A 21,172-nucleotide genomic window follows, 5' to 3' on the forward strand; every position below is an offset into this window, starting at 1 on the left:
TCCTTTTCTATAGGCTGAAGCCGGGTTTGAATAAAGTGCATGTGAGCTGCTCTAATCGCATCATATGATCAACAACTATTGGTAACTGTGGAGGCAGAGGCAGAGGCGGGCAGGTTGAGCTGCGTCAAGCCAGCCAGAGACAGGCAGGACCAAACAGGAAGTTACTGCAGGTATTTGACGAGCTCTATATAGATGGAATCCATGCAAGTATTATATTATGGCATCTTGCATATAGGCTCATATGCATGTAGTGTTAGGAAGCTACCAGTATAACCAAAAATCTATTAAGTTATGTTTTTTTCCCCTTAAAAGACATCCTCACATAACTTATAGCCTACCAGTTATACTTCTTAGTATCATGTACAGGCTACTGTGAATTTACCTCATTAAGATTTAATAAAAATCTAAAATCTATTCTGCAAATAAAAAGGTGTGTAAAGTGAGTTTAGATGGGCTTACCCTCCACTACATCCCTGTCTATGGATGAATATGAATGGTAGTAATGAATATATGCTCTGAAAATGACATTTTGGAAAAAATCAACAACAACAACAACAATAATTGTACTTAGAATTGTTAAACAATTGGTACTTTGTATTATTCAAAAGATACAATATATTTGTGCTTTTACAGAAAAATTACAATTTCCTCAGAGGAATATTATAGCAATATTACCATAGAAAACAGAAGATGAAAAAAAAAAATACCATAAAGCACGATAAGGTCACTATAAACTGACAAATGAGAAGCTCAGACTCACCCATAAATCCCTATGGGAATATAAGTGTCTTTTCTTATAGGCAATAAAAGTTTTATTTTGATACCTGTGACCGGAAATCCCATCGTTTAAATAGTGCTACCTTGACACTGGTCCCAGTAGTTTCCCAGGCTAACTAACCATCACCAGACTGCTGTTCAAACAGGAGACATGGGACCCAGGAGTCACGGGGGGGGAAACCTCTTCTCAGCGACACACCACAACAACACAAACCAGGGAAAGGAAGTAATTTCTAGTGCAAGATGATGAGTGAAGCCTCTTTTTTTTAAATCCATCTTTCTTTCTACTAACTTAACGGACCGGGAGTGAAATAGTTTAAATGACAACTGAAGTTATCCGTGCATTTTTGATACCTAGGGCAAAGTGCCACACCTTCGCTTAGCGCAACAGGTAGGTTGAAACAACATTTGGTCACTCTGCCTGTCTTTGTGCTTCGCTCTGTTATTACACTACTGTTTTATTCATGGATAATGACTGTGAAAAGTGTTGTTGTTACATTATTATAGCCTTGTTAATGTAGCTTCGACGGATATTCACAAATGCAGTAGAAAGTTTAGCTGTAACGTCAGCCATATGGCGAGTAACTCACGAATAAAAAAGTAATCTTATGACACGTTTTTAGAAGGATACTATACAAATATCACAGAAAAGCCATAAACTATAACTTAAGTACCCATTTCAATGTTATATGAATATTTTAGGGATATTTAAGTGATACTATAGGAAATAAAATACCATAAAGTACGATAAGGTGACTATAAACTTACTATTTAGGTGGAATATTATAGCTTACTATAGGAATATTATAGCAATTTTTCGTTAGGGTATTGATAAAACGGGTGTGTGTGTCTGTACACCTGTTCCACGTGATGGAATAGGCCGGTTAGAGCTATATAGCATAGGCTACTGTGTGTGTGTGTGTGTGTGTGTGTGTGTGTGTGTGTGTGTGTGTGTGTGTGTGCAAAAACAAAACTGAAAACATCAGGTTTAAGTTTCATTAACTTTCAGGTTAATATTGGGAGATATAATACAGTTAGTGTGGCATATGGCAGCCAAGCTCAGTGTCCATCACACCCTCAACAGACTGCAAACAGGCAGGTGATGCTAATCAGTGAACAGTTGGCTGTTATTGGTGATGTCTGTTCTTTGCTGGGAAGGGGTTAAAGGGGGGTGAGGTGGGGGGGTCTTGAATCAGATACACTGAACTTGCGTACATGGCCTTGCAGCTTTGTTTGTAATTCCAACATGTACTTCACTGAACTCTGAGTCAATCACACGCTTAAAATGCCATACAGACTTTCTGTTTAATCATATAGTCCATTTCAGTGACTTACTGCATTTAGATTATTTACCTCACTGCTTAGGTAACAGGTGGCACCCAAGCCCACATGTGTCATGAGTGTTGTTTATCGTACAGTGCTCTGGAGACATGATGTCACTGGCTTTGTGTTAGTGGCTGTCATGTATCAATGAGTCACTCTTCAGCTCCTCATGATGGTTTTCTAGTAGTTTTTGTTAAACCCCTGATAGCTGGGATTTACCACTTCAGGACACTTCAGATACACAAGAGCTATTTTCTGTGCTGCTAAACTTTCTGCCTCTTGTTGTCTTGTCTTTTGTGGCAGGCTCCACCCATGTAGCACCTAATTAGACTAAAATAAACCATTAAAAGTGTATGCAAATACTATTTGCCTAAGGGCTAGTAGTTGGCTTTGCTCTTAGTCCGATGCTTCCGTATACTGTGGAAGAGGACAAACACAATGAGGTTGCATTTTGTTGTTTACTATATAGTCTGGTTTGGAAATTATAGATTGTACAGGTAGAATTACTCACTTATGCAGAATTTAAAGAATGTGCTGTATAGGGGGATGTAGTAGATGGTTAACCCACCTAAACTCAGGTTACCCACCTTTTTATTTGCACAATACTTTGCCCATCTTTTCTAGACTGACATAAATCTTCATAATGAAGATTCATTATCTCTCTCTCTCTCTCTCTAATGAAATTTAAGAACTACCAAACTTAACTGAGTTATATAAGGAAAAAGAAGCATAAATCAATGCTTTTCTGCAAATATAATTGATTTTTTTTTCACAATGCTGGTTGTTTGCATTATGGTAATCACCAGCTAGAAGTCATAGTTTACCCAACTTTCTATTTACCACTGCATCACTGGCTGTATATCATTTGAAATGACCCTTTCCATTCCAAGGCAGACTTGTTTACTCACTAAAGTACAGTTCTGAGCTCCTGGGTCAGGATGCAGGGCTGGAAAACAGCAGCAGGTTTGTTTGCAGTGAGAGAGAGAGAGAGAGAGAGACAGAGAGAGAGAGGATGGGAGTGCTATTGATAAGTGTGTGTGTTGGGTAATAGAGAGGAGACAGTGCTTGTTTTCATGGGACCGCTGCCCAAGGCCATGAGAAAACGATGTTTGGACAATACACACACATTACACAGAGAAACACAAACACACACACTTAGCTTCATGACATCATCCATAATCAGAAAAGGTATTTTTGACACTTGAGACACAAGTCTGATTGATATTACCTGCCCAGTGGATGCTTGTCCTCCCCTACATTCACGCTCAGGCTAAAATGGAAGGACTTATGCTGCAGTTGTCAAATCTCAAAGCAAAAATATGAAGCCACAGTGACGATGTGCATTGCGAGCGATTTCTCAGATAGCCTGCTGCAGATTGTCCCTTGATGAGGACGGATTATGTACCTACTGTATAAATTGGTCGCTATGACAACTCACCATGGATACAGCCAGCCCGGCAACCCACCTGATCATACTGTACCTGGCTTATTCAAATGAACCAACTGACACTGCACCGTCGAGGTCAGCTCACTGAACACTAAATATGCTCATATATAATTATACTCAAAACAAAAGTTATAGGGTCTTATTTTGGAAGAAAGACTTAAGTGTTTTTATATAACAGAGATATGACCAACTAATAATAATAATAAATAATAATACATTCAATTTGTAATGCACTTTTCATTAGAAGCAAATCTCAAAGTGCTACAGAGTAAAAGAAAAAAACAGGAGGACGATTTGTGATCAGCTAGGAGCTACAGCGCTGTACAGTGTTCACTGTAATTGAAAAGGTTTGGGTTATCAAAGCCTAGATACACTTACAGTGTCAGTCACAAATGAACAGTTTCAAGTCTTTTATGGAAAGCGTTTCAGTTATCAGGTCTGGCAGGTTATCCGATCTATATGCAGCTTATTAAGAGCAGCAGGACAAAGCAGTGGGTTAGACAGAGTAATTTTTTGTCACTTTGCTGATATTGAAACAGTGTATTGACATTTCAGCTGGATTTTAAAAGCCCCAAAGCTGATAAGAGGCCTAAATTGAACACCTTATCGAATGCTGCCGTTCTCTTTCATCAGAGGAATGCAGAGGGTCATTACCAGGAACTGAGGACTTCATTGAAATCCTCTCAATGATGGCTTTGTTTCCACTTATACTTAAGAAACCTTTTTTTTTTCTTGTTCACAAACATGTGCGAGATAACAACCGACTGCAACACCATGTAATGGGAAAGGTTATAGATGAGGTTTAATTTGGCATTCAGTGAAAAAAATGTCAAACAAATAAGGCTAGATGGTGAGTTTAAAAAAAATTGCACACAGATTATTCCTCTTGCAGCTGAAATTTCCCCCAAAAATACTCTACTACTATACTAATACTATATACTATACTATACTATACTATACTATGATAGTATACTATACTGAAACCTTGGTAGATCTTGTTGTGTCGAGAAAGTTTGTTCTGCCAGCCACTATAGACGGTAACAAGCCATTTCTTCAGGTTGTTTTCTATAATAGCTGGTGAACAAACAATGTAGTTTTCCACCCCTAGTGGCTGTAATCTGTCGTGAGTGAAGATGAGTACTTTGACAAACAGGTGCACAATGCCAGTGAAATCAACTGATGTGTAGAAAGAAAGGATAAAGAACAAGCACTCGCATGACACCTCTCCAAAAAATGCCTTTTCCTGAAAATGCGTTGCATGTGGGTCACGAAGTCTAACATCTGTCCCCAAGTTTACCTTTACACATTCCAGACACACACACACACACACACACACACACACACAGTAGTAGCACATTCCCGCCATATTTCTAGTCGCATTGTTCTTCTTCGCCAAGCCATAATTTGAAGGGCTGACATGCAAGGCGGTAGATGTGACGGAATAGTAGATAGATAGATAGATAAAGAACAAGAGACAGACAAAGAGAGAGAGAGAGAAGAGTGTGAGGGATGTCAGACCAGTTAGCCCGCTTTTCCATCACCACACCCACATGAACCTGATCTCCCTTCTCACTGTACACACACACACACACACACACACACACACCGATAGGCCTACAGCAGGTGTCAAAATTGAAATTACGACCCTATAATGTAACGCACCTTACATAAGCTGACCTTTTCTAGCAGCAGACCCAGCTAACGACACGATACTGCGAAAGACTCGACTCCTTTGTTTGGCAGTTCAGCAGAGGTTCTGGAAACTTCTAGGAAAAGCAGGAGAATTCATATCTACGCCCTCGGAGCATCATTTTCTCCGAATGCAAGCTTGGTTCTTGTGTTCAGTTACTGTCGGTAGATAGGAAAAAGGGATTTTCAGGTGACCCATCGGCAAGACTCTCTGACATTATTCAAGCCCTGGTTCTGTTTATGTGTCTTACCTCATCTACCTGTATTTGGTTTTACTGAGTTGGTATGCGCAGTGTTTACACCAGCAACTCAAACCGCCAGTTGCACAGATATGCTGGTGGATAGATTTCAGTTTTCCAAGAACACAACAAAAACTGATACTGATATCAGATATGCTAGACAGGGAAGAGTAGCTCAAGGACTTTACAGTGTGTAGTTTGTTTTTGTGCTGGTGTGGGAGGCAGGAGATCAAAACAAGATAGTGACTATCGCATTTTTTAATATTTATGAAATGACATACTGTATGTTGTCACATTAAGCTTATAGCTTTCCCCAAGATTTGGCAATTTTCATTTTCATAAGAGTCTATACAGTCTGATGGTTGGTTACATGCTTTCTAAGGTTTCATGGGCTGGAAATATTTTTATGCAAAGAGGAAGAGTGTATGCATTTGAGAAGAGCATTTGAAGAGCTCTAATCCAAAATGCTATATATATATTTTGGAAGTTAATCATATATATATAGAGGATAGAGGATCTAGTCTGTAAAAGTGTTATCTTGTCAGCTAAGGACTTGAGGTAACTACTATCCTTTAAAAAGTGCCATCATATGTTTTCATCTTGTGCTGTCACTCATTTTGAAAGAGTAGGAGTCACTCTTTCAGTTAGTGGATCACCCATTTTGGAATCTAACTCCTCATTTAGTGTTAGCTACCCAATAACCCCCTTTTTTTCAAACAATACTCAAAACAACTAAAATCCATTTAAAGTGGACACTTTGAGGAAGGCTTATCTTAAGCTTTATCACTCTGGATGAAATTTTCCACCCACAGCAATCATTCACAATCGCCTTGACTGCCTATGCCTTGGGTATCCCCTGGATTTCAGGCCGATTCACATTTAGGGGACAATCTACAGCAATCTCACTTTTATTGCACCTGTTTCTCCAAGATGAAATGTTTCAATTTCCTTTCCTGAAGAAAACTCTGAAAGAGAAAGAGAGAAAAAAAAAGCGGGAGCCTGGCCAAGGTGCCTGAAATATCTCTCTCCTTCAGTAATCGTCCTACGATCTTCCCTATCATAAAAAACAGGAGCAATATATAATATATTGAATGGCACGGGGGGGCAGATAAAGCGCTATTATTGCCAGAGAACAATGGCCAATATATGAATGAATGATAGTCATTTGACACACAGATTGAATCCTTTATCTCATTATGACTTTGGGAATTCTCCAGGGGAACGACGTGATTGGTCATTTGGATGTTCTGATGTGAATGTTAGTCAGCTATTATTGGTTACTGTTCGGCCTGTGGGAGGCTTTAGAGGCTGAGATAACTCTTTAATGACAGGCTTGCATGACTATCAGTTTGTGATGAATCTTCTACATCTTTTGTTCCTCTGATCTTTACTTTCTGTTACACTCTGCCTTCCTTTGTAGATCCAAGTCAGTGTTTTGGTTATATCTCTCTGACATAATGGGGGAGGTGCACTGCATTCATATAAAAATGGCTGGTTTTGATGTTGCCTGATTAAGGCCGTTACACATTGCAGTGTGTTTCCTTACTAGTATAAAAATGCTGCTTTCAATGCAAAGCCTGGTATAACTACTTACAGGGTGAAGCTAACAGGCTAGCGATGCTACCAGTCTATTTTATTGCCTGGCTGTTAGCATTAGGATGCAGCCATCTGGCAGTGGAAAGAGACAAGTGTGTTAAAGTTGACACAGTAAGCTTACAGAACAAGAAAAATGATGGTTAGATGTGCTTTACCTATGATCTTAAAACACATGTTAGTGGTGGGAATCCACAGGTGTGCACCCCACTAGCATGCTACTTCCTGGTTTTCCCACTTCTCTATGTGTATCTATAGCTATTTACTCTTCAAACACAGAGTGGCAATGATGACAGCTGCCACTAGACACACTGGAGCCAAGACAGTATTAGCCGGCCTTGCTAGGCATGTTTGTCTTGTAATTTTCCTGCAGCAGAGCTCTGGGGAGTGGTCTTTGACTTTTAATGCTAATGCTGTTTGATTATCAGGACTGTCCTGTAGCGAGCTTGTTACTCACTGCGCCCCTCTTGCTTAGTGGAGCGTCTTTAGCTGCCGGCCTGCCCTAGCTGTCATCACTCCCCTACAGTACCAGTTCCCATCTGACTGCGAGTTGTTTCTGCTGACCAACAGCAGAATGGTTAGCCCGAGGCAGGTAACACTGCAATCACATTGTCAGCACTCAGTCAACCCAGAGCCAGCTTTTGCCTTGCAAATTTGCAACCCAACTCCATTCCGATGCAAACCAGCTTTTTCCGACCCAGTCAGCCAGCCATTAGTAGGCCTGTCTGGTCGTATGTGTTGTATCACTGGATGTTAGAGATAGGCAAAAACACAACGAAATTAATATACACCTTTTTACACATTAAATTGTGGTGGCAATAATTTAATTACATTTAAAACATTTCTATTTTATGTACAGAAAAAATATCTTTGAAACATTGACATTTAATTGTTTTACATAAAGTAAAGAGGTCTGAGGTATATCTGCTAAGTTTCAGAGGGCAAAGTAAATATGTATGAGGTATCAGGTATCCAAGAGCCTAGTACACATGCTGTGATGCAGTGTAAATAAAAAGGTGTGTAAACTTAGAACTGAAACCAGAAACAGTATTTTCAGAACAGTATTCATGTAATTCTGTCAGCAAGACCCTACTTTCATTAAGCAACATCATCAACTTCATATGTAGCATGTAACCTACCTCAGTCTGATACTGCTTAATGCATACTGTGAATTCATAGCTGAAAAAGGAAGGTTAACTATTTCACAAGTAAAACGGTGGATGAACTGTTTAAGTGGGTTTACCCTTCACTACATCGACACAAACAAATTAATTGCGTAATTGCTATGCCCAGTCTCATGGTACAGAACCTTGTTTTCGCAGCTTCAAGCCTGGTTTCATCCCCATGATTTGGCACATGGGAGGGAAAGTCATGAGACTGACTTCAGGGGGTGACTATCCTTGAACAGGACATCCTACCCTTTGTGTCTCATTGGTTCATGCTTATTTTCATCGCCTTGTACTGGCCCTAGTGGAAGCTATATAATCCACTGGTTTGATCAACAGACTCTTCATTTGATAGTCATCAGTCACATATCAAAATAGCTATTGAAGTGGGGAATGTTTTGCAAATGTATTTTTACAGTATACTCATGAAATTTGTATTTCAGATCAAAGATTGAATATGAGACAAAAATACAGAATGTCTCTTATCTCTGGGTATTTTTGCATGTTAAACCATGTTAGCACTATGCCATTCATTGTGTTCAGTCTCCTCAGTTTCAAGTGAGCATAAAGGATTGGAACAAATGACAAGTGACGGGGATTAGTAATTGCTCAGGTGTTCCATGTTGCACTAATTGTGCATACGTGAGAGCTGTGAATGTCTCGACTTGTTTCTGAGTTAGAAGGCATAAACCAAGATGAAGACAAGAGATGAGACATTTTAAAAAAGAGATCAAAGAAAAGCCTGGTTAGTACCAGTGCAGAGCAGTTGGGCATTGCAAAATCAACAATATTGAATGTCTTGCAAAAGGAAAGAAACTACTGGAGGTATACGGAGCCGGCAACGACCCAGACAACTTATGACAGAAAAATCATTAGAACTGAGAAGGCAATTACAGCCGAAGAGATCACAGACAATCTCCCGAGTGCAAGGGTTAAAGTATCACAATTCACCATCGGCAAAAAGATTTTGACAGAAATACAAAAGCTACACTGCAAACTTCTCATCATTACCAAGAACAGAAACACCAGACTGGAATGTGCAAAGGAGAGTTCTGGGATAAATTCTTATGGACAGACAAGTCAAAGATAAACCTTTATCAAAGTGATGGAAAGTAAGCATAAGCGTACCGCCTCATCTGTGGAGCATGGAGGAGGCTGTGTCATGGCTCAGGCATGCACGCTGTCATCACTGATGATACTGCTACTGCAGCAGCAAAATGAACGCTTAAGTATACAGACTGCTCTAGTCTGCCTGCGTCCAAAACATGCCTCCAAGCTCATCGGGCAGAAATTCACAATGCAGCAAGACAATGATACAAAACATACTGCACACTTAACCAAGCAGCTCATCTGGAAGAAAATGTGGATACAAGTCAGTCTAATGGCTTAAATCCTAATCGGAAAATTCCACAAACAAGCAACAACTGAACAAGGCTGCAGTTGAGGCGTGGCAGAGCATCTCAAAGGAAGATGTGAAGAGGTTGTTGATATCGATAGGTCCCAGACTTGAAGAAGTTATTGCATATTAGAGTTGCATATTAATTTGTCCCAATACTATGCTCATCTGACATTGAGGGGGACTGAACACAACAAATGGCCTTGTTCCAACATGGTTTAAGTCTCTGCTTTTGTGTCATATTCATCTTTTGACCTGAAATACAAATCATTCATGAGTATGAAGCAAAAATATCCAGTTTTACTACACTGTCACAATACTTACACTACTTTTTTCTATAATAAGACTAATGAAAGCATGATGCCAGGAATGAACTACACTTTGAAGATCACTGTAATGAATTAATAATAACAAATAATCTTATACTTTTTTGATTCCTGTAAAGAAATAATTTTCTCCCCCCTCCTGGAAGTTCAGGGACTCTTCAGCAGGGTGGGTGCTTGAAAACAGGCTCCTCCATTTAAAGCACAGTCTCTCTAACCACTAGGCCACCCGAACACCCAGCTGAACTTCTGAATTTCCACTTGGCGTGACATACCACTCTTGGTCTTTTTTTGATAAGTAGCTGTGAATGTGTTGCAAGGCCTGAGTGAAAATGTATGTGTAAAATGATCAATCAGATGAATGTGCAGCGGCGATTGTTTCAGCCAGTCAAGCACAGCTCAAATCACAAGGGTTCATTATATGAGAGAGAGATAGAGAAACAAAGAGAGTAGAGGCCACTCAAAGACCCTAGAAAGGAGGGTGCTTGACTGTTCTCTTGACTACTTTGAGATTTGTTCTGTGTCCATTCTGTCCCAGTTGACTTTGTCTGCGTCTGTATTTTCAATGACAACACCCACCTCCGGCTCTGGACTCAGTTGCTTTTTTATGTTGTAGCACACAGCAACAGACCTGTAGGGGGATAATTAAATGTCCCAGGATGACAAAAGCATGCAAAATCACAATAAATGTTGCTTTTGTACAAATAATACTGCCTTTCATGCTAAAAAAAAAATGTAACCCGTGACAGTTTGGTTCGCGGGGTTTGATTGATAGCGTCGTTAGGCGGCTTGCAGCGGGTACAAGCGTTCAAACCTTATTATATAACTCAGCAGATCCTTTTTCGATTCTGTTTGCCTTTGAATTTGCTGCAACACAAACAGAGCTATGTTTAGAGTGCCGGTCCCACATGCTTTCTTTAAACTATTCCCCAATCAAAACCCACCTGGACCACTTAGCCTGTTCCCCCCCGGGGGGCACAAAGTCGCCCCATCTAGCTATAGCCCCTTACATCATAGTTGCCTGGTCTTACCGCGTCATGAATATTTACAGGGAATTTTACCCAGGGAACAACGAATGCAAATGAGTTAGACAAATTAATGGAGTTTCGGCATATTCCTTATGAATAATCTTCACTTGTCTTAACAGAATCCAGCATTTCTACTCTTGCTTTTATTTACTCGCACAAAAGGATTATCCGCACACTGGATTAGAGCTCCTGTCTTAATACTTAATACTTTCTTAATATTCAATGCAATGTTTTTAACCATGAGGTCTTTATTAGGCAAAAGCGTGTTGTATAGGATATATAGGTATATATGATATAGGTTGGATGTGCATACATAACCTCTTAACCTTTTATTTACTTTCCACAAAATGTACAATTTAAGGACATTTAGAAAAATATGGACATTTTGAAAATTTTGAACATGTATACTGTGTTTTTCTACTTGTATACCATATGCATGTCGGTATTAAACACAACACTATCAACTCAGTCAGCATGTACTGTGATACTCTATAATCAATCAGTCAATATGTCTCCAATGTCACCAAAACAAATTCCTGTTCATTTATTGTCCTTGGTGAAGCAATTCTCACTCTATTTTCTCCAAGCATTTTACTAAAGGTAAAAGTAACTGCTGGTGCCTGCAGGGTCAGAGAGTTAAGGTTAAGATTGGAAACTGTTTTGTCTCGTGGGCACACATCCTTCCTTTTGCTCCACAAAGAGATACTATGTCCTCTACCTCTCCGTCTCTCTCTGTCTCTCTCTCTCACTTTCTCCCTCGCTTGCGGACAAACCCATTCAAGACTCGGTGATTAATTATTTACCCAGGCAATGAAATGCCAAAGCCTAGAGAAACACACCACCAGGAGAGAAAAGGTCACTCCCATCCTGCACACGTACACAGACACACACACACACACACGGACGCAGACGCACACAACAGTGATGGATGGCAATAACATCTTTATCGGTGCTTCAGGCAGACATAGTTTTCATCCTCATGTCCAAACAGCATAGAGACCAAGGGCAAAGCAAAACTTGACTGATGAGGTGAAATCTTCAAGAGAGCCCCAGAAAACCCTCATTTAAAAACCACTCACATGTCAGAGGTGGTGCACTATTCAATCAATAGCAGTCTCAGACTCTGTCAAAAGTGTGTGTGTGTTTGTGTGTGTGTGTGTGCGTGTGTGTGTGTGTGTGTGTGTGTGTTGTGGCGCTTATTGTACAGACTGGTGGTTGAGGAGCTAACCGTAAAAGCTCTTTGGCTGTAACCTTTCCTTGATGAGTGAGAACAGGCATCAATGGAAAAATGTCACCAATAGAAAGTGGTGTCCAGAATTTGATGGCACTTGGCATGTTTTAAGAAGTTTGGTCACTTAGGACCTGGGTGGGGGTGGGGTGGGGTGAGGGTGGGTGGGGTGCTGTGTTACTTCAGCTGAGGGTGTTTGTGTGATGAAAGTTTAATTGAATTGTTAATGTCCCTCCACAGCTCCACTACACAGCTGGCCAAATGGGGTGCCGATGCTGCAGGATGATAAAAAGGTGAGAAGTGTGTATCTGTCTGTGTGTGTGTGTGTGTGTGTGTGTGTGTGTGTGTGTGTTAAGTGTGTGTATGTGTCAGTGTGGGTTTATAGAGAAAAAATCTACCTCACCCCTTAGCTTAGCTTTTTTCATTTATTTTGGCTTATTTTCCTGGCACTTCTCTCCCTTACATGATCATACACAGGAATATCGTCTCTGACCTTGCACTCCTCACTATTGGTTGCTTGTAATTTTGATTATCTGTGAATGAATCAATTGAATTATAAGGAATCAATTATCTATGAATGAATGAATGAATCATGTTCTAACGTTGCCTACAATGTAAGTCGCTCTGGATAAGAGTGTGAGTTAATGCCTAAACATATGACCGTGTGTGTGCATGCATTAGAGAGTATAATTAGGCTCTGAGCATTATTGTGTGAATTTTAAATACATCACAAAATCTGTACAATCAAAATCTGTAAAACTGCCGAACATTGAGTCAAACACAAATTCCAGTCCAGCTCCTTGATAAGAACCACTTGGATTCCCTGCGCCTCCTTATCAGTCCACAGCAAACCAGACGGCAGGTTCACCTGAATGCCGATTCAAACATCTCCTCGGCCACATAATGATTTCTTGTCTTGTTTCATGCAAATAGTGAGAGGTCCATTTATAATACGTCTGGACTCACATCGGCTCTTTGTACAAACTGCGAGTCAATATGCCAATAGCCATCACCCTTGGTTACTGTATTTCTTTGCGGGACTGTCCATTTGTTAAACGCCTACAAGGCATCGTTGTTAGGGCTTAGCGCTGCCGCTGCCTTCTGAGGTGCAGAAGGAGACAGAGAGAGAGAGCGGGCGAGGGAAACGAGATTTTGATTGCGGCTTAATGAAAGGGCATACTCTGATTCGCATACCAGAGTCATAATCCCCCTCGACACGCTCGCGCACTCACACACTTTTCTTTCCCATGTCAGAGGCACACATGTGAATGCTTACACACACACACACACACACACTCATGAACAGATATTCGGTCTCATTCACACACGCACAAACACAGTCTAACTTAAACTTTTATACATTCCTCTCTCCCTTTCTCTTTCAGCCTCACACACACATACACACACACCTCCCTAATTGTCTGGAGTGTCACATTTCTGGGCTTAGCGGTGTTTGGGGATTGGCCGGGTGGACCGGTGGGTTACTGGGTCAAATCCCTCTACAACTGGCCCCAGTGTCCCAAGCCTGATGCTCAGACATTCCACGCTGCCGTGTAGAAAACCTGAAGCGGAAGGTGTGACCGGCCGTTCACAGGCTTATCACAGGCCAGCGATCACACGCTACTCTTGGCAAATACTCTGTGGTATTTTATCTGAATGAAAGTGAGATGTGTGATTCTAATTTTGCTCTGAAACTGAGAAACAAGACTAGTCAAATATTAGGTACTGCAATAATGGGTAGCACTTTATTTGGACAGTCCAGTGTTGATACTCAACTATCAGGTGAGAAAAAGTAGATGTACAACAATCAAGTGTGACTAACCCTAACCCAACCTTAACCTAACCCTAACCCCATTTTTAGGCCTAACCCCAACCCTAAGATTAACCCTAACCCAGACATTGAATACTTTTCACACTATTGTATCACCTGAAACTCATTGGACATTTTAGTGACGCATTATAGTCACTTGATAGGAAGTTAATTATCAGCGCTGGACTATTCAAATAAAGTGTGACCCACTAATCTGATAATATCTTTGTCTTGAGTAGACTAGAACTAGGCGTGTTGTAGCCTACAATGTTTTTTTCAGAGAGATGCATAATTAAAAAGATCTTCAAGTTCATTATTCATAAGAATAGCAATATGTGCTATTCTTCAATTGAATGATATTTCCTTTCAACTGTAGAAGTTATACGTTTGAATTCAAGAGCACATATTACAGCTTTAAACATTTTGTTTAGTTTTGTCCTCCACATTGTGAAATGCTTTGCACCACAAAGGTGGAAACTCCCCTTCACTTAGCAGGACGATGTGGCTGCCATAAAGAAAAAAGAAAAACATTAGGATGTTTATCACAGGTCTAATGGTATTGGTGGCATAAAATCCATAGGCATTGCTACACACATTATGTATTAGAATGGATGTAATCAGCCTAGGTCTCTGTAGCAGAAGGAGCAATGTCTTAGTATTGTGGTCACATTCTGCAGGTGCAGCTGTGAAGCTTCCCTAATGGTTGTTATAGCTCTGCAACATTAAAAATCTTCTCCTTAAACACATCGGCTTCCACGTGTACAGAAGACGTGAGACATTTTTTATTTGCAGACACTGATTATGGTTCATTTAACGACTTATGTGCTAGAGCAGTGGTTCTCAGCGTGGGGTCCGGGGCCCACCAGGGGTCCTTGAGGGGGTTCCAGGGGGTCCCCAGCAAATTGATGAATTGTTAAACTTCACCATTATTTCATTTACAAGAAGTTAACACTGTTATCTCTGTACCTACAATGCAGATAGTCATGGAAATCACATCTAGAAATAAAAATATTCTCAGATTTGAGTCCCAGAGACAAAATCTCATCAAATGGGGGTCCTAATGTGGCCCTAATGTGGACTAAATCAGGGTCCTTGATATGAAAAAGGTTGAGAATCACTGTGCCAGAGGAGTGGTTTGGTTTACCACAAACGCCAGACAGAGTGCCAGACAGAGGAGACTATCAAAGAAAAGTATTTGAAAGTCAACTGGGCATACTTTTAATAATGTAATACTTTATTGATCCGTGCAGGAAAGTTATCTTTTTGCTTTCCCCCAGTGTGGCCGGAGTGCAAGGTCAGCTCCGCAGCAGCAACACCGGAGCTGGTAGGGGATTGGGTGTTTTGCTCAAGGACACTTAAGCAGGGCAGATGCTTGGCGACACAGGGGCTTGAACCCAGCCAACGCTGTCTGACTTCACCTAATGCGGTGTAGACTCCATCTGTCTGGTGCTCCTCGCAGGCTACAAGATATGTTTTTGACCCAGGACACACACGTAAACACACACAAACACAAACACATCACATTCCTCCCCTACCCAGACAGAAAATGGTTATTTTTTTATGAAATATACCAAAAAGGCAGGCATTTGTGTCTGTCTGAAACAGTGTCTCTGTCCATTTACCCAGAAAACAGAGAATCAAAGCAACAAGTGGTCCATTTGATTCGCTCTGCTGTTTGGAAATAGCTCGGAGACGGATGGGGCGGCCTCCTATTGTTGAGGGAAAACACTGTTTCATTTTCTCATGAAGCTTTTGTCCGGCTTATGAACAAGCACCTACGAAATGATTGGTCTTCATTTTTGTAAAACAGCTTGTGTCTCGCTTTGTGAAAGCGCGCCTCAAAATTTCACCTTGGCGGCCAGGACACAGCGGCGGTGCTGGCTAGGAGCACGAGAGAGAGAGAGAGAGAGAGAGAGAGAGAGAGAGAGAGAAATGGAAAACATTCATTTTCTCAGCTTTCTACTGTGAAGGGAGAGACAGGGAAGGATGCGGGGTGAGAGAGGTGCTTAAATCAGAGAGGATGTGTGTATGTGTGTGTGTGTGCATGTGTGGGCGGGTGGTGTTTTTATGTGTGTGTGGAAAAGGGGAGAAAGAGCTATCGTTGCATCAGTCGATATATCAAAACGTCGCCTATTGTCCTCTTAATACGCAGGACGCATGTGTTCATGTTAAGTAGGCATGCATGCATACAGAACATGTATATTTGTGTGTGTATTAAAGAGAGGGGGAGGGGGACAGAGATGAGGAGAGATGCTCAGCTGAAGAAAGGAGTAGAAAGGACGACTCGAGAAAGAAGGAGGGGGAGGAGGGCTGAGAGAAGGAAACGCTCGAGGGAAGGCGCTCAAATCAAGGGGAAGTGAAGTGCAAAGGATAGTAGATTAGTGAGCGGCAACTACATTAGAAGGATGCTGAAGGAGAGACAGAGGCGGGAGGAGAGGGGAGGAGAGGAGAGGGGGAAAGGGTCGGCGTGGAGGGAGAGAGGCACCCAGAGAGGTGCGAGATTGAGGAGGCCCTGCTGGGGTTGTGAGTCCAGGAGGGGGGCCTTCAGGTGGAGGAGGGAAAAAAATGGAAGGAAGAAAAGAACGGTGTGAAGAACATAAGGCTCTCGCAGCGGGAAGTGTCTGACAGCCTGTTACACTGTCCACAAAATAAAGGCAAAATAATGCCCCCCTACCAACACTCCTGTAATACCTACCTAGGTGTGTGCGTGTGTGTGTGTGTGAGAGAGAGAGAGAGAGAGAGAGAGAGAGAGAGAGAGAGAGCGCGAGAGAGAGAGTGCGTGCTCTTGTACTTATACCCTTGTAAGAAAATCAGCCAGAATTAGGACATTTTGCCAGTCTTCCCTCTACAAGGGGCTATTTCAGGCTTACAGCTTAAAGGGGCATTTATTAATCTTTGGCTTTTATCGACGTCTATCTGTGACCAAGGAATTACAACAACATGATCTCAGACAGACAAATACAAAGACTGATAGTGTATAATATATGCTATTTATTTATTATTTTAACGTGAACAAAATTGCATCTTGCAGCTTTAAGGTCAGGAGAAGAGCGCATGTACATGGAGATCCTCAAAAATGTAGTAATACAAATATTGTTGTGTGTGTATGTGTGTGTGTGTGTGTGTGTGTGTGTGTGCGTGCGTGCGTGCATGTGTCGTGTATCTGTCTGTTTCTGTCAGTTCCTGTTTCATCCTCTTCTCCTACCTTCTCCTCTGTGGGAGTTAGGAACACAAACAAAACACAGCATCTGAGAATAAAAGTCAGTATTTTACAGTTTGTACCAGAGAGAAGAGTGCAGTCACAGGCCTTTATGGCTGCTGTCTCTGTCTGTCTACACCCCCTTGTCCTCTTCTTTCCACTCCTTCCAACAAGACGCAGCATAATATATCTGACAGTCACATGAGCAATGCAAACATCACCGCAGCGGAGGCAAGAGGCAATGCGTGTAAACACAAAGCGCGTGCATTCCTCAGATGCAACAATGGCGTCAAGCGAGGCACATTGACTGCAGTGAAGTATCCGTGTTGTTGTCAGCGTATGCGAGGGTGTTTCATCGATTCACACAGTGTCACGGGAACATCTGACTCCTGGAGCCCATTCAGAGAGACGTAAATAGTCCTCTCCCTGTCTGCCGCCGCACCGATCCAGGAAATAAAATGGTGAAAGTCAAGTGTAACTCTGTCTCGTTTGGAAATTAGAAAGACACATTATAAATTCAGCTTCCTTCCTTTTGGACTTCACTGCATAAAATGTCCATCTTAACAAGTCATTTAGTCTCATATTCAAACTTTAAATCTTAGAAAAATTCTGCCAGTGAGATAAAATAACTCCACTTTGTCAATATGTTGAAACAAGTCAGAATAAGGCAGATCACTGCACTACTGTCAAGAAAATGACACTTGATTCTACAACATTCTTGAAACAAGTTGATTTGCATTGTAAACAAGTGAAATTATCAAAACCCATTGGCAGATTTTTTCACTTGTTTTAGGAAAATTACGATTTTAGGACTCAATAATAGACTAAATGACTTGTTAAGATGGAGATTTTTTGCAGTGTTGATCTGCTTTTGCATTTGCTTTTCAAATATGTCTCTCATAATCTGTAGTAAGTTTGATTAAAAGTCATATTCATGGTGAATTAAGTGGATGAGTTGAGGGAGTTGGGAGTTGTTCTGTTTTTTGTTAAATAATGTTCTTTCTATCTATTTTTCTCACCCTCTCTCATAGCTACATCTATGACCCCTCTGTTGCGGTGGACGGGAGTAAGAGCGACTCTGCGGGCAGCTCCCTGTACCACCCCCACCACCTGTCGGCCGACGTCCCCAGCGGCGACCCGCTCAGCAACCACAACAAGCAAAAGCAGGGCTTCCACAACCTGGGCTACAGCAAGTCCAACGACGGCACGCTCAAACTAGAGGCGGACAACAACCACGTCAACAGGCTGCACTCCGCCCACGGCGGCGCCCAGAGGGAGCTCCCTCGGCAGGGGAGCGCGCCGCCCGCACAGGGGAGCCTCTACATCATCCAGCCGGAGGCTCCGGGGCCGAGATGGGTGATGCAGGACAAGGAGCCGAGCCAGGTGCCGGTTTACCCCAGCATACGGGAGTACGACAGCCCCTCCCCCTACGACCGGCCGGGTAGAAAGAGAAGCTACGGCGACCGGGGGCACGGGGTGACGAGGAACGGCTGGGACCCCTCCAACAGTGACGGGTGCGGGACGGGGAGCGAAAGCCTGTCGGCGGACGAGATCGACGAGGGCGTGGGCGGGACGCCGGAGTACCTGTGCGACACGGGGGACGAAGGGAGCATCCTGTCGGGGGACATCCACACCAGCACCACCAGCGTGTCGTCGGCCGACACCAGGGAGGACCACAGACCGCCAAAGACTCCGGACCTCTCCACCATAGAGAGCGGGATCTCGGTGACAAAGAGCGGGGATGAGGAGGAGAGGGACGAGGAGGAGGAGGTGCAAAGCGTCACGGACTCGATGGTGGCGGAGGCTCTGGCCGCGCTGGAGGCAGCCACCGCCGGGGAGGACTGTGAGTGACGGCCTCCCTCTGTCCGAGCTCAAACTACCACACAAGGCTGGAGCCCACTGTGCTTTCTCTCACTTTCTAGAAACACACAGCGACTTGGACTTGAAGGCGGCGTGTCATAGCGTTCAAAACCAGAGTGAAACTTTGCCACAATGCTGAATCAAAGATCTAATCTTTGTATCGTGTCTGAGAACATGAAGCGGGGAGTGAATGCAGATAAATGAAGGAAAACTGTTTACAAAAAGTACAGATTTATTTTGGCACTCAAGTCACGGATATTTTTTATTTTGTGGTCACATAGAAAATAAAAATGCCTGCCTTGCGATGGAAAGGACAACATTTCCCATGCAGCAACGCTTGCATAATGCCACAAATGAGACATCAGTTTGTAGACTGTGAATATTGCCTGCAGCCATATAAGCCTTTTTAGAAAGTCCATTTGAATCTAGTGTGTTTTAATACACTCCTCGGTCCTGATAACATCTACTTACACACTGCTTTGCCATATCAGTACTGCCCTTGCACAGATATAAGTAATACACAACATATGAAGAGTTTTATTCTAAAACACTGTGTGTATCCATTCAAGTTCATCAGTTAATATCTATGCAACATACAGGATTCAGTGTGTAAAGATGTTATTATTTTGTCCACCAAGGACTTCAAAATCCCTTAAAAAAGTACCATACTTTGTTGAAATGATGTATGTACCGGTCATTTTGTGAGAAGAGTTTTTGACTACATTACCACATGCTCTTCTATGTGTGCAGAGTCAATATTTCCATAGTGGATATACAGCGGCTTGCCATAGCTTTTTATCTCTTCAGGGAGCTTGTCCTCGTTTTCACTGAGCGAGCGCAACAGGAAAAGTCTTCACATGATTTTTTTTTTTTTTTTGTACGCTACCCATGTTGTTGTCTCTCTATTTTTGTGTTCTGTTGTTATTTATGATACCTTCACTCACGTCGCTCTCGGTTCAGTAATTATCGTGCGGAGAAACAGTGAACATTAGTAGTAAAGAGCATGAGGAGGCGGGCCTTATTTATAGAATATCCAACATTGATTTCACCATGTTTGCTTTCTCATTTCAAAGGATATGATAAAACAGAATGAAAATTATAACATCAATCTACTTGGAAGCTTTAGAAGTTCGTTTACGTACTATTCATATATCATTGGATACATATAAATTCATTTTGATGCAAAAATGATGCAATTTTTAACATATTTTCCCATGTGCAGAAGTACTGTGTGAGAACTTTTTATGAATAAGGCCCTTTGTCATGCGGTAGCACATCAGGAGCATATCAGGGGTTTGTAGCAAGGAGGAGGCCGTCTATGCACATTAGAAATCCCGACCAGGTGCTGGATACACAAGACCAATGGATAAAATGTAGAAGAGGCAGCCGTTACACTGCATTGGCGCTGCCTTAGCCGTCTGTTCAGCAACTTTTCGACCGCAGCTGGTCTCAGAGCGTGACCAAGCCCAGCTAAGGTCAAAACATTGGTGAATAAACCACAAAGGGGCCATCAATCCACTGTGCTGGTACGATATTTTCTATTTTATAGGTCAGGGTTTGTGTCTGTTGTCTGGCCTGTGACATTAGTTCAATTCGGAGCTTGTTTCTGTGCTTGATAATGAACTAACTGAGGCTGGATGGCGCAGAAAGCATTAAAACCAACACATACAGTACAATGCCCTTTTAAAGAGCCTTAAACGCTCATTAAGCTGTTTTGTTTAACAGAAACTTTTTTTTTTTTTTTTTTTACTGTGACTCCCTTTACAGTCATTTTTTGCCTGCCAAATCATTTCTACTCATTCTATTTGTATGTATTGTAAAATAAAGAAATGTACTTTAAAAATGTAAGCTGTCATGGTAGCAATAGTTTGTGTATTCATTAGTAATTCGTTGATTATGAACTGACTGTGAGAAGATTTTAGAGACAAAAAATAGTGGCTGTTTTATTCTTGGTTCTCTATATAAGCATTAATACACACCCATATTTCTCCATCATTAGAGAATGAAAGATGCATGCAACAAGTTGAGCTGAGCATATAAGGCTTTTTCTATCTATCTATCTATCTATCTATCTAGTATTTTGACATTGTCTTC

At 41.8% G+C, this 21,172-nt stretch overlaps 1 protein-coding gene across 1 annotated transcript; it reads left to right on the top strand.

Annotated features, from left to right (window-relative positions):
- Positions 1-922: 922 nt before the first annotated feature.
- On the top strand, positions 923-20,871 carry LOC139643533 (uncharacterized). The gene is made up of 3 exons (XM_071518699.1): positions 923-1,168; positions 12,450-12,502; positions 18,250-20,871. Exons 2-3 carry the CDS (start codon positions 12,471-12,473, stop codon positions 19,067-19,069), a joined length of 852 nt encoding a protein of 283 aa, XP_071374800.1. The 5' UTR covers positions 923-1,168; positions 12,450-12,470; the 3' UTR covers positions 19,070-20,871.
- The last annotated feature ends 301 nt before the right edge of the window (positions 20,872-21,172 follow it).

The sequence above is a fragment of the Centroberyx affinis genome, unplaced genomic scaffold (genome assembly GCF_046629955.1).
Source record: "Centroberyx affinis isolate AG114_WGS23_722 - 3 ecotype Tasmania unplaced genomic scaffold, CSIRO-AGI_Caff_v1 ptg000622l_1, whole genome shotgun sequence".
Classification (NCBI taxonomy): domain Eukaryota; kingdom Metazoa; phylum Chordata; class Actinopteri; order Beryciformes; family Berycidae; genus Centroberyx; species Centroberyx affinis.

Coding starts and splice junctions, on each gene's coding strand:
- LOC139643533 (XM_071518699.1), top strand. CDS start 12,471: ATGGGGTGCCGATGCTGCAGGATGATAAAAAG. Junction 12,503..18,249: donor TGCTGCAGGATGATAAAAAG/GTGAGAAGTGTG, acceptor CCTCTCTCATAG/CTACATCTATGACCCCTCTG.